General features: G+C 48.1%; 1 protein-coding gene across 2 annotated transcripts in view; it reads left to right on the top strand.

The window, feature by feature from the left end:
* Window positions 1-14,356, top strand: part of LOC135524744 (prolyl 3-hydroxylase 2-like) — a 101,694-nt gene that overhangs the window by 55,678 nt on the left and 31,660 nt on the right. For both annotated transcript variants that reach the window (XR_010453012.1, XM_064952531.1), the window contains exon 2: window positions 12,290-12,442. Coding sequence is in view for 1 of the 2 variants with exons in the window: in XM_064952531.1 (XP_064808603.1) it covers window positions 12,290-12,442 (153 nt within the window). In the remaining variant the exon portion in view is untranslated. The remainder of the gene's footprint in view (window positions 1-12,289; window positions 12,443-14,356) is intronic.

Here is a 14,356-nt window from a genome sequence, read left to right as displayed (position 1 = left end):
TAGTCAGCAGTGACTAGTGCTAGTCAGCAGTGACTCGTCAGCAGTGACCAGTGCTAGTCAGCAGTGCTAGTGTCAAGATCATTGGAATAAATGGACCAAGGCGCAGCGTGCGTAGAGTTCCACATGTTTAATTAATGCAACTCACCAAAACAATACAGACACGAACGTGAAGCTATAAAGTTCTCAAGGCAACTAACACAAAAAAGATCCCACACCAAACAGGTGGGAAAAGGCTGCCTAAGTATGATCCCCAATCAGAGACAATGATAGACAGCTGCCTCTGATTGGGAACCATACCAGGCCAACCTAGAAATAAAGAAACTAGAATGCCCACCCTAGTCACACCCTGACCTAGCCAAAATAGAGAATAAAGGATCTCTAAGGTCAGGGCGTAACAGTACACCCCCCCCCCCTCCCCAAAGGTGCAGACTCTGGCCACAAAACCTGACTATAGGGGATGGTCCGGGTGGGCATCTAACCTCGGTGGCGGCTCCTGTGCGGGACATAGACCCCGCTCCGCTCGAGGATCCGCCCGCTTCGGTGGCGACTCTGGTGCGGGGATCGTCACCGGAAGCTCCGGACCGTGGATCGTCGCCGGAGGCTCCGGGCCATGGATCCTCTCTGGAGGCTCCGGGCCATGGATCCTCTCTGGAGGCTCCGGGCCATGGATCCTCTCTGGAGGCTCCGGGCTATGGATCCTCTCTGGAGGCTCCGGGCTATGGATCCTCTCTGGAGGCTCCGGGCCATGGATCGTCGCTGGAGGCTCCGGACTGCAGACCGTCGCCGGAAGCCTGGTGCGTGGAGCTGGCACAGGACGTACCGGGCTGGGAAATGCACTGGAGGCCGAGTGCGTGGAGCGGGCACAGGACATACTGGGCTGTGGAGGCGCACTGGAGACGTGGTGCGTAGAACCAGCACACATTGTACCGGAACACTGACACTCTCCTCAAAGCGAGTGCGGAGAGCTGGCACAGGTGGCATCGGACGGCTAACATGCTCCTCAGGGCGACTGTCTTGCCTCTCCAGCCAAACCAACAGCTCTCTCCCATCACTCTCCTCAACTTTCTCCAACCACTCCTTGCTTGATCTAGCCCAATATTCCTCCTCGGTCTCTGACTCACCCCTCAGCTCCGCCAGCCACCCCGTGTTACCCCCCCCCCAAAAGAAAATTGCTAAGGCTGCTTCTTGGGCCTACGTCATGGCCGCGAACCCCGGTGTCGTCGCTGAGCCTCCCTCGCTGCTTCCGTCTGCTTCCATGGAAGGCGATCCTTTCCGGCCAGGATTTCCTCCCACGTCCAGGATCCCTTCCCGTCCAATATCCTCCCACGTCCAGGATATCTGCTCCTCCTGGACACGCTGCTTGGTCCGTGGGTGGTGGGATCTTCTGTCAAGATCGTTGGAATAAATGGACCAAGGCACAGCGTGCATAGAGTTCCACATGTTTCATTTATGCAACTCACCAAAACAATACAGAAACAAACTAAACGAACGTGAAGCTATGCAGTGCTCAAGGCAACTAACACAAACAAGATCCCACACCAAACAGGTGGGAAAATGCTGCCTAAGTATGATCCCCAATCAGAGACAATGATAGACAGCTGCCTCTGATTGGGAACCATACCAGGCCAACCTAGAAATAAAGAAACAGGAATGCCCACCCTAGTCACACCCTGACCTAACCAAAATAGAGAATAAAGGATCTCTGAGGTCAGGGCGTGACAGCTAGTCAGCAGCGCTAGTCAGCAGTGACCAGCGCTAGTCAGCAGTGACCAGCGCTAGTCAGCAGTGCTAGTCAGCAGTGACCAGCGCTAGTCAGCAGTGACCAGCGCTAGTCAGTAGTGCTAGTCAGCAGTGACCAGCGCTAGTCAGCAGTGACCAGCGCTAGTCAGCAGTGCTAGTCAGCAGTGACCAGTGCTAGTCAGCAGTGCTAGTCAGCAGTGACCAGTGCTAGTCAGCAGTGACCAGTGCTAGTCAGCAGTGCTAGTCAGCAGTGCTAGTCAGCAGTGACCAGTGCTAGTCAGCAGTGACCAGTGCTAGTCAGCAGTGCTAGTCAGCAGTGCCAGTGCTAGTCAGCAGTGCTAGTGACCAGTGCTAGTCAGCAGTGACCAGTGCTAGTCAGCAGTGACCAGTGCTAGTCAGCAGTGCTAGTCAGCAGTGCTAGTCAGCAGTGACCAGTGCTAGTCAGCAGTGCTAGTCAGCAGTGCTAGTCGGCAGTGCTAGTCAGCAGTGACCAGTGCTAGTCAGCAGTGCTAGTCAGCAGTGCTAGTCAGCAGTGACCAGTGCTAGTCAGCAGTGCTAGTGACCAGTGCTAGTCAGCAGTGACCAGTGCTAGTCAGCAGTGACCAGTGCTAGTCAGCAGTGACCAGTGCTAGTCAGCAGTGCTAGTCAGCAGTGACCAGTGCTAGTCAGCAGTGACCAGTGCTAGTCAGCAGTGACCAGTGCTAGTCAGCAGTGCTAGTCTACTATTACCTCAGAAGTCGTAAACCATTGTTGGCAGATGTTGGTGTACTTTTGTTGTCACAGAGACATATCTGCTATTGGAATGTGTGTGATGCAAATGACCAGGGCTAAGGAGCTCACTGTACTGTACTTCTCTAATCGGTGAACATTTTTAGCGAAGGTAAAACTTCTGTCAGTGAAGGATTAGCAGGCTATGCCGGGTGTTTTAGCGATGAAGAATGTTTATACATGTAATAGCCACTGGCATACATTTGACATCTCAAACGCTACATGCACTCAATGCTATGAGAGTGTAGTTAGGGTGTTGTTGTTCTACAGGTCCCAAGAGAAGGCTCACCCAGTAATAGGCCTGGATTAGGCTAGGGAGTATTGACCTCTCTGCTTGTTTCCATTTCTGTGTCCTGACTTCAGATATACTGTAGCGTACACAGTGTGGTACTGTGGAGTTTTGGCATAATTCCTCTAAATCTACCCACCCCCCACTACAATGGAGCAGGTTTCAACACATTCAAGCTATCTCTGGCATATCTGTGAATTTCACTTTTTCTCAATGCAGTTCATCTCCATGTCAGCTATGTCCATCAAGGTGCAGGTATGTGCGTTGTGTGTTTCCAGAAAGCAGCTTACGTAAAGAGGTTTTTCCTTTGTGTGCAGGCCATTGGCTGCCAGATTGCCCCAGTTTTTCCCAGTTTGTGGGAAGGCAGTAGATGCTGGTTGCCTGGTTGGTGAATACTACTGAATCTTGACGCCCATGCTTGTCTCCCGATCATTAGAGAGGGAGGGATACAGTACGTGCTTGTCTCCCGATCATTAGAGAGGGAGGGATACAGTACGTGCTTGTCTCCCGATCATTAGAGAGGGAGGGATACAGTACGTGCTTGTGATCATTAGAGAGGGAGGGATACTTGTCTCCCGATCATTAGAGAGGAGGGATACAGTACGTGCTTGTCTCCCATTAGATCATTATCATTAGAGAGGGAGGGGATACAGTACGTGCTTGTCTCCCGATCATTAGAGGGAGGATACAGTACGTGCTTGTCTCCCGATCATTAGAGAGGGGGATACAGGGGATCATTAGAGAGGAGGGATACAGACGTGCATCATTAGAGAGGAGGGATACAGTACGTGCTTGTCTCCCGATCATTAGAGAGGGAGGGATACAGTTGCTTGTCTCCCGATCATTAGAGAGGGAGGGATACAGTACGTGCTTGTCTCCCGATCATTAGAGAGGGAGGATACAGGTCTCCCGATCATTAGAGAGGGAGGGATACAGTACGTGCTTGTCTCCCGATCATTAGAGAGGGAGGGATACAGTACGTGCTTGTCTCCCGATCATTAGAGAGGGAGAGGTACAGTGTGCTTGTCTCCCGATCTTTAGAGAGGGAGAGGTACAGTACGTGCTTGTCGTCACAGCGGCCTGGCTACAGCACTATTTACATATTTAAAGTGAGTGGCTCCTAGGGAGAGAGACATGCACATTTGACTTGAGTTTCTCACCTATCCCACATCAAGAGGTTTTTACTCAGAGTGAGTAGCAGGGTTTCTAGAGTACTAGCATCTCTGAACAGAGAGCGGGCTGTGATTTGCAAACCAAGTGCAATGCGAAAATGTCAGCAGTCAGACGTCCACCAGCAGGTGGTCCCTAAAAAGCAAGGCCAAACGAACGGCCGATCGGTGTTTAGCTGGGAGGGTAGAGTGAGGGCACTAGTTATTTCCCCCAATACAGGTGCTCCTTTGTACAAGGAGTGCTGGTGGTTAATGGTAGGGTTGTGAGCTTTGAAGTTAAACAGGTGATATACATATTTGTGTGTATACATTTTGTTTCTCTTTTGAGATGAAAGGGAAAATCGAACATGTTGTTGTGGGGAAACCGTTGATAACAAGGATTGGGGAGGTCAACTGAAAGCAGTTTATCTATTTTGGAAAACTTGCTACTGGAAGACCGTCTGATAGTGATTCTGTGGGAACCGGAAGTTTTCTCATCCATCCCACTCATCCCAACCTCGCATCCTGGTTAGGGGGTCAAACCTCCCCTATTTACTAATAGTCTGTCACCATGGCAACTCAACACAGCCCCGGAGAATTCCCACCAATGCATGTAAGAGAGATTGTGACTGTTGGAGTCCTCACTAGAAAAAGAGAATATATATGGCTGATTCAACTTCACTTTTTGAAACGAGTCTCCTTTCTTGATAATGGAAAGATTTTTGATATACCAGCACTATCTATGCTACCAAACACACTATTTGATACTGTTAATCTATCGTGCTGTAATCCATCTTTAAACATTTGATCTGCACTGTCATACTCAGGGGATATTTTGACTCATTTCAGGGGGTTTGTATTATGTGCACATGTTTCTAATGAAATAATCTGAGTGGTTGAATCATGCTTTAATATGTGACAGTTTGATTCTGTACTCCTGGAAGTCTCCTCCAAGCCCCTCCAGCCTCCCAGATCTTTCCTCTCTTCATAAACCAGCGACCTCACTGGATGTGTGAGGTCAGCACTGTGGAGTTTCGCTGTAAATCTACCATCACTAGAGAATGAGTCACTCAGCACGGCTCCTCCAGTCCTATCTGTTGCCAGTGGGATACCCCTGAGGTCCTCATGTTACAGTCTTTCATAGGGAACCTTCACGCTTACTTCACCATTTTTTATTTAATTGCGCCATTTTTTTTAAACATCTGTTTTTCCAAGAGGAAACTACTTCACACAATGTAGATTTAAGCAAATGTTGTGAAAACTTTACTTTTGGCACTTTGACCTTCTCTAAGGGTTTTGATGTTGATATAGAATTGTGAACAGAGATTTGTGATGGTTTGGTGGCTCCCCATGATCAAAGCTGGATGGCAGTCTCCTCCTCCGCTTTCTCTCGCTAGTCTCTCATGTCTCGGGACAATCGGTCTGGCAGTGCTAAGACGCAGCTGTGTTTGTACTGCAGTGGCGTGCTGGACTTTATCCCCATTCCTCCTGCTGACCCTCTCTGGAGGGGTTGGGGGAGAGGAGAGGAGCAGAGCAGAGTGGTAGGTGGGGTTAGTCACTCCCCAGGTGGCTGAATCTCCCCCATCTCCTCTCCTGGACGCCACAGCCCTATCCTTGGCTCTTACTCTCGGACGCAGAAAACTATGGTGGAATTAGCTGTGATTACCGGAAAAGTGGAGAGGTCAGCATTTGGATGGGACACAAAAATGCCTCCCCCGTCCCCCCGGCTGTCCTGCCGACAGGCCGTTAGCCTCGGCATGGGCAGTAAGAGGGAGAGGTGGACTGTGCAGGAATGCAGTCTACGGCAGTTTACTGTTTTGCCTTTCAGAGGTAACCAAGCATGTCCACACAGTTTTTCTTTCCCCTGCTCCTCTCCGGCAGAGATAAAAGAGGCTGCTTGGAAAAGGAGAGGGGGGGGGAGGATTGTTGATCGGCACAGCCCCAAGAAAAGGGCTCAGCGGCCAGCCTTTCTGGTCAGAAGAGAGTCTAGAGCCAGCCTTTCTGGTCAGGAGAGAGTCTAGAGCCAGCCTTTCTGATCAGGAGAGAGTCTAGAGCCAGCCTTTCTGATCAGGAGAGAGTCTAGAGCCAGCCTTTCTGGTCAGGAGAGAGTCTAGAGCCAGCCTTTCTGGTCAGGAGAGAGTCTAGAGCCAGCCTTTCTGGTCAGGAGAGAGTCTAGAGCCAGCCTTTCTGATCAGGAGAGAGTCTAGAGCCAGCCTTTCTGATCGGGAGAGAGTCTAGAGCCAGCCTTTCTGGTCAGGAGAGAGTCTAGAGCCAGCCTTTCTGATCAGGAGAGAGTCTAGAGCCAGCCTTTCTGGTCAGGAGAGAGCCTAGAGCCAGCCTTTCTGGTTGGGAAAGAGCCTAGAGCCAGCCTTTCTGGTTGGGAGAGAGCCTAGAGCCAGCCTTTCTGGTCAGGAGAGAGCCTAGAGCCAGCCTTTCTGGTTGGGAAAGAGCCTAGAGCCAGCCTTTCTGGTTGGGAGAGAGCCTAGAGCCAGCCTTTCTGGTCAGGAGAGAGCCTAGAGCCAGCCTTTCTGGTCGGGAGAGAGCCTAGAGCCAGCCTTTCTGGTCAGGAGAGAGTCTAGAGCCAGCCTTTCTGGTCAGGAGAGAGCCTAGAGACAGCCTTTCTGGTCAGGAGAGAGTCTAGAGCCAGCCTTTCTGATCGGGAGAGAGTCTAGAGCCAGCCTTTCTGGTCGGGAGAGAGCCTAGAGCCAGCCTTTCTGGTCGGGAAATAGCCTAGAGACAGCCTTTCTGGTCAGGAGAGAGTCTGGAGCTGGTTGTGGAGTTAAAATCTTGGAGCTGGGTTTTTGGTCCCTGGTCACTGGTCTCAGACTATTCTTATCTGTAGTCCCAAGGTAAAAAATCTTGCCTTTTACGTTCCACACATCTGGAAGTTCTCACAAAGACATGTACAATAGCCCACCTGTGCTTCATAACTGCAGCGGTGCTGGTGAAGACAGGAAAATGAAGTCCTCAAGTTTCACAGCACAGGATGAATCATGTCTGTCTGCTGAGGGCTCAGTGCTGTTAGTGAATGATGCTGTTCGTCTGGTTATATTCACCAGCTATGGAGCCTTTGCACAGTTTCCCAAATGGTGCTATGGTACTCACTGGTGTGTCTTGGCTATTTCAAAGGAACGAAACATTGGCTAATTCCATTTGTCTGTCATGAACGTTATAAAAATCATTAGGTTTTTGGCCAAAACAATTTAAGAGCTACTGCCTTCGAGAACTTTTAGAAGAACACTATATGTATGGGGAAATATCAGTGTCGAAACAGACCTGCTGGTAGTCAACAAATGTCACACAGGTCACTGAAAGCACCATTGGGCTGTTCTACGGCTAGTTAACATGGACCCTATGTGAGAGTTCAGAGCACTTCGGAGCGGAGATTGTGTCGGCAGCTGCTGGCTTTTACTGAGCTCATTTGTTCCCACTTACCATGAATTACAACTATATAAAGGCTTTATATAGCATACATAAAAAACACCCTATCATGCGTCATAAGCACTACATGAATGCTTCACAAATTATCTCTAAGCATATATCTTACTCTATATGTCATTATTATGAAGCCTTTATGTATGCTCTATAAAGCCTTTATAAGCTGTACTTCGTTTAACGTGTGACTGCTCATTTAGATTGTCTGCCCCAAGGCCTGTACAGTATCCATGTCACTATTACAAAAACACCCTATCATGCCTCTGATAGTGGTTAGTTCAGGAGGCCTCTGATAGGTGGTTAGTTCAGGAGGCCCCTGATAGGTGGTTAGTTCAGGAGGCCTCTGATAGGTGGTTAGTTCAGGAGGCCTCTGATAGGTGGTTAGTTCAGGGGGCCTCTGATAGGTGGTTAGTTCAGGAGGCCTCTGATAGGTGGTTAGTTCAGGGGTATCCATGTCACTCTGATAGTGGTTAGTTCAGGATAGTGGTTAGTTCAGGAGGCCCCTGATAGTGGTTAGTTCGGGTTGGCCTGTACAGTATCCATGTCACTATTACAAAAACACCCTATCATGCCTCTGATAGTGGTTAGTTCAGGAGGCCTCTGATAGTGGTTAGTTCAGGAGGCCCCTGATAGTGGTTAGTTCAGGAGGATCTCTGATAGCCTCTGATGGTTAGTTCAGGAGGCCTCTGATAGGTGGTTAGTTCAGGCCTCTGATAGTGGTTAGTTCAGGCAGGCCCCTGATAGTGGTTAGTTCGGGGCCCCTGGCCTGTAGGCCTCTGATAGTGGTTAGTTCAGGGGCCTCTGATAGTGGTTAGTTCAGGAGGCCCCTGATAGTGGTTAGTTCGGTTGTACAGTATCCATGTCACTATTACAAAAACCTATCATGATAGTGGTTAGTTCAGGGGCCTCTGATAGTGGTTAGTTCAGGAGGACCCTGATAGTGGTTAGTTCAGGAGGTCACTCTGATAGTGGTTAGTTCAGGAGGCCTCTGATAGGGTGGTTAGTTTAGTTCGGGTTGGGACTCTGATAGGTGGTTTAGTTCAGGGGGCCTCTGATAGTGGTTAGTTCAGGAGGCCCTGATAGGTGGTTAGTTCAGGGGGACTCATGATAGGTGGTTAGTTCAGGGGGACTCTGATAGGTGGTTAGTTCAGGAGGCCTCTGATAGGTGGTTAGTTCAGGAGGGACTCTGATAGGTGGTTAGTTCAGGGGGACTCTGATAGGTGGTTAGTTCAGGGGGACTCTGATAGGTGGTTAGTTCAGGAGGACTCTGATAGGTGGTTAGTTCAGGGGGACTCTGATAGGTGGTTAGTTCAGGGGGACTCTGATAGGTGGTTAGTTCAGGGGGACTCTGATAGGTGGTTAGTTCAGGGGGACTCTGATAGGTGGTTAGTTCAGGGGGACTCTGATAGGTGGTTAGTTCAGGAGTCCTCTGATAGGTGGTTAGTTCAGGAGGACTCTGATAGGTGGTTAGTTCAGGAGGACTCTGATAGGTGGTTAGTTCAGGAGGACTCTGATAGGTGGTTAGTTCAGCAGGACTCTGATAGGTGGTTAGTTCAGGGGGCCTCTGATAGGTGGTTAGTTCAGGAGGACTCTGATAGGTGGTTAGTTCAGGGGGACTCTGATAGGTGGTTAGTTCAGGAGGACTCTGATAGGTGGTTAGTTCAGGGGGACTCTGATAGGTGGTTAGTTCAGCAGGACTCTGATAGGTGGTTAGTTCAGGAGGACTCTGATAGGTGGTTAGTTCAGGGGGCCTCTGATAGGTGGTTAGTTCAGGAGGACTCTGATAGGTGGTTAGTTCAGGAGGACTCTGATAGGTGGTTAGTTCAGGAGGCCTCTGATAGGTGGTTAGTTCAGGAGGACTCTGATAGGTGGTTAGTTCAGGAGGACTCTGATAGGTGGTTAGTTCAGGAGGCCTCTGATAGGTGGTTAGTTCAGGGGGCCTCTGATAGGTGGTTAGTTCAGGAGGACTCTGATAGAAGTCAGAGATGCTTGGAAGGCCCCGTTTCATTCTTCTGTTGTTCATTCTTCTGTTGTTATTCATGCAACGAGCAATCCCGTATCCGGGATCCTATTTATAGCCTCAAGCTCATTAGCATAACGCAACGTTAACTATTCATGAAAATCGCAAATGAAATGAAATAAATATATTTGCTCTCATGCTTAGTCTTTTGTTAACAACACTGTCATCTCAGATTTTCAAAATATGCTATTGAACTATAGCTAAACATGCATTTGTGTAAGAGTATTGATAGCTAGCATGGCTATAAGCCTAGAATTCAGCCAGCAACATTTTCACAAAAACAAGAAAAGCATTCAAATAAAATCATTTGCCTTTGAAGAACTTCAGATGTTTTCAATGAGGAGACTCTCACTTAGATAGCAAATGTTCAGTTTTTCAAAAAATATTTTTTGTGTAGGACAAATCGCTCCGTTTTGTTCACGTTTGGCTACGGAAAAAACCTGTATCCAGTTATAGCTTCAAGGTCATTAGCATAACGCAACGTTAACTATTCATAAAAATCGCAAATGAAATGAAATAAATATGCTAGCTCTCAAGCTTAGCCTTTTCTTAACAACACTGTCATCTCAGATTTTCAAAATATGCTTTTCAACCATAGCAAAACAAGCATTTGTGTAAGAGTATTGATAGCTAGCGTAGCATTTAGCGAAGCATTTGGTGGGCAACATTCAAATAAAATCATTTACCTTTGAAGAACTTCGGATGTTTTCAATGAGGAGACTCTCAGTTAGATCGCAAATGTTCAGTTTTTCCTGAAAGATTCTTTGTGTAGGAGAAATCGCTCCGTTTTGTACATCACGTTTGGCTACCAAAAAAAACGAAAATTCAGTCACCAAAACGCCAAACTTTTTTCCAAATTAACTCCATAATATCGACTGAAACATGGCAAACGTTGTTTAGAATCAATCCTCAAGGTGTTTTTCACATATCTCTTCATTGATATATAGTTCGTGGAAGTCTGCTTTCTCCTCTGAATCACATGGAAAAATACTTGCAGCTGAAGTTTACGCACCAATTTCGACGCAGGACACCGGGCGGACACCGGGCGGACACCGGGCGGACACCGGGCGGACACCGGGCGGACACCTGGTAAATGTGGTCTCTTATGGTCAATCTTCCAATGATATGCCTACAAATACGTCACAATGCTGCAGACACCTTGGAGAAACGGGAGAAATTGTAGGCTCGTTCAGGGCGCATTCACAGCCATATAAGGAGACATTGGAAAACAGCGCTTCAAAAATGTTGCTAATTTCCTGTTTGAAGTTTCATCTTGGTTTCGCCTGTAGCATCAGTTCTGTGGCACTCACAGATAATATCTTTGCAGTTTTGGAAACGTCAGTGTTTTCTTTCCAAAGCTGTCAATTATATGCATAGTCGAGCATCTTTTCGTGACAAAATATCTTGTTTAAAACGGGAGCGTTTTTTTATCCAAAAAATGAAATACTGCCCCTAGAGTTCCAAGAGGTTAAGAGCTTCTACCCTCAAGCCATAAGACTGCTGAACAATTAATAAAATGGCCCCCCCTCCATTTGTTTTGCACACTGCTGCTACTTGCTGTTTATTATCTATGCATAGTCACTTCACCCCTACCCTACCCCACCCCTACCCCTACCTATGTACAAATTACCTCAACTAACTTGTGCCCCCGCATACTGACTCAGTATTGGTACCCCCTGTATATCGCCTCATTATTGTTTTTTTATTGATACTTTTTATAATTTTTTACTTTAGTTTATTTGGTAAATATTTTCTTAACTCTTCTTGAACTGCACTGTTGGTTAAGGGCTTGGAAGTATGCATGTCACGGTAAAGTCTAAACTTGTTGTATTCGCCGCATGTGACAAAGTTTGATTTGATTTGAAAGCTGCTTCAGTGTCTGCACTGTCAGCATCAATATAATCAAAGACTTTGAGGCCATTGCCATTGGGGTGATTACAGGCAATTGGAGTGGCCACTTCTGTAGAAGTAATCAATACCCTTAGGGGCTTGTCTCGTCTCGGTGTAGGAGGCTGGGAAAGCTTGTCTCTGTGTAGGAGACTGGGAAAGCTTGTCTCTGTGTAGGAGACTGGGAAAGCTCGTCTCGGTGTAGGAGGCTGGGAAAGCTCGTCTCGGTGTAGGAGACTGGGAAAGCTCGTCTCGGTGTAGGAGACTGGGAAAGCTCGTCTCGGTGAATTAGACTGGGAAAGCTCGTCTCGGTGTAGGAGGCTGGGAAAGCTCGTCTCGGTGTAGGAGACTGGGAAAGCTCGTCTCGGTGTAGGAGACTGGGAAAGCTCGTCTCGGTGTAGGAGACTGGGAAAGCTCGTCTCGGTGTAGGAGACTGGGAAAGCTCGTCTCGGTGTAGGAGCTCGTCTCGGTGTAGGAGACTGGGAAAGCTCGTCTCGGTGTAGGAGACTGGGAAAGCTCGTCTTGGTGTAGGAGCTCGTCTCTGTGTAGGAGACTGGGAAAGCTCGTCTCTGTGTAGGAGACTGGGAAAGCTCGTCTCGGTGTAGGAGACTGGGAAAGCTCGTCTCGGTGTAGGAGACTGGGAAAGCTCGTCTCGGTGTAGGAGGCTGGGAAAGCTCGTCTCGGTGTAGGAGACTGGGAAAGCTCGTCGGTGTAGGAGACTGGGAAAGCTCGTCTCGGTGAGACTGGGAAAGCTTCTCGGGAATTAGCCATGTATCGTCTTTGTGTGAGATCAGTGCCATCCATTGTGTTTCATGTGAAGGGGGCGGTGATGAGAAGGATGGTCAGGGTGTGTCTCCACTTCCTGAGGTGAACACTGTCATTAATATACTCCATTGTCCTGTACTTACCTCGGCCACACTGATGTAGTTGGTGTTCTGTGCTAATGTCTCTCACTCTCTCTCTCTTGCTCTCTCTCTCTCCTCCCCCATCCTCCCTGTATAGTTGAAACAGTTGGACAAGGCAGCGGCGGCGGCCCACACCTATTTCCAGGCAAACCCGGAGAGCGTGGAGATGGATCAGAACCTGGAGCAGTACAAGGCTCTGGAGGGCACCGACCTGGACCACTTTGTGGACAGAGAGGCACGGCCACATCAGGTGAGAGTGTGGAACAGGGACCTTTTTGTTCCGGTTTTCCAGACTCGGATGAAGCCTAGTCCTGGACCCTGAAGTATTTTCAATTGAGTTTTTCTTTTGAGAATGATTTTTAATCCAAGACCAGGCTTAATCTATGTCCGGGAAACCTCCCCTCAGTGTCAGTGTTCTTTAGACTGTCATTGATCCATGGAATTTACTGAGTGCCTTTTTGATTATTTAACAAATTCAGGCCTTGTTCCAATACCTTTAAACGACATCCTTCTATTCTGTTTTCCCTGATTAACTAATCACTAATCTGACATGGTTGGATTGGCAATAGTGTGCTAAGGAACCATGCTTTTACTTATCCAATCATGTATGGGTCAGTAATTACTTAAAGGGAGAAAGGATGCATTTGAATGCTTTTGGAACAGGCCCTGATACAGATAGAGGCTCCTCAGAGCACCCAGTGCTTGCCTTATCGTTGCTTTGGCAGGACCAGGCAGGGTTGCTCTCTCTTAAATCCTCTTGCCTCTTTCTGCCAAATAGAATTTGGTGTACAGTCTTGGAGTTGAACGTGATGGTGTTGTCAGGTCTTTGTATTGCATTGAATACCGTATGAATCCTGCCTACAGTACAGTTCATACATAGTCCGTGCCAGTTAGCGTCAGCTAAAACCAGGGGCTGTTTTTAACATTGTTTTCCTGCTTCCTTTCTCTCTTTTGCTGTTCTAAATTAAACTTTGTGGCTGCATTCTTTGTCTAAATGGTTGTTTTGTCTTCTGTGGAAACATTTTCATGTCTTTAGGGTGACAGTGGTCACTACAGTTTAATGAGAGGAGAAGTTTATGCCATTGACCTTTGCTTGCGGAGAGCACGGAAGCCAATAAAGGTCTGATTGTGGAGGGCTGTGTCAATGCTCACACACACTGTTGTCATTCTGTGGAGGGCTCTTCTGTGGAGGGCTGTGTCAATGCTCACACACACTGTTGTCATTCTGTGGAGGGCTGTGTCAATGCTCACACACACTGTTGTCATTCTGTGGAGGGCTGTGTCAATGCTCACACACACTGTTCTCATTCTGTGGAGGGCTGTGTCAATGCTCACACACACTGTTCTCATTCTGTGGAGGGCTGTGCCAATGCTCACACACACTGTTGTCATTCTGTGGAGGGCTCTTCTGTGGAGGGCTGTGTCAATGCTCACACACACTGTTGTCATTCTGTGTAGGGCTGTGCCAATGCTCACACACACTGTTGTCATTCTGTGGAGGGCTCTTTTGTGGAGGGCTGTGTCAATGCTCACACACTGTTGTCATTCTGTGGAGTGCTGTGTCAATGCTCACACACTGTTGTCATTCTGTGGAGTTCTGTGGAGGGCCTTGTCAATGCTCACACACACTGTTCTCATTCTGTGGAGGGCTGTGTCAATGCTCACACACACTGTTGTCATTCTGTGGAGGGCTGTGTCAATGCTCACACACTGTTGTCATTCTGTGGAGTGGAGGGCTGTGTCAATGCTCACACACTGTTGTCATTCTGTGGAGGGCTGTGTCAATGCTCACACACTGTTGTCATTCTGTGGAGGGCTGTGTCAATGCTCACACACTGTTGTCATTCTGTGGAGGGCTGTGTCAATGCTCACACACTGTTGTCATTCTGTGGAGGGCTGTGTCAATGCTCACACACTGTTGTCATTCATTGTATCACTCGGTGGTGTCTGTCTGTCTCCACATACAGACTACACTACACAGGTTTACTCTTATGTTTTCGTCATGTAGCAGGCAGATGCAACTTGTATTGAGTAGCTCACAGTAACTGTCTTGGCTGCAACTCTGTGTGTATAGTTATCATGGTCCCAAGCTCAGCTAAATTCTTCCTCCTCTTTTTCTCCCCAATGCTCCCCTCACTTATTCTCTCTATCTCTCCCACTTTGT

Source organism: Oncorhynchus masou, chromosome 31 (assembly GCF_036934945.1).
Source record: "Oncorhynchus masou masou isolate Uvic2021 chromosome 31, UVic_Omas_1.1, whole genome shotgun sequence".
NCBI classification, from domain to species: Eukaryota; Metazoa; Chordata; class Actinopteri; order Salmoniformes; family Salmonidae; genus Oncorhynchus; species Oncorhynchus masou.
Note: the sequence above shows the minus strand (reverse complement) of the source record. Positions and strands in the feature narration are given on the sequence as shown.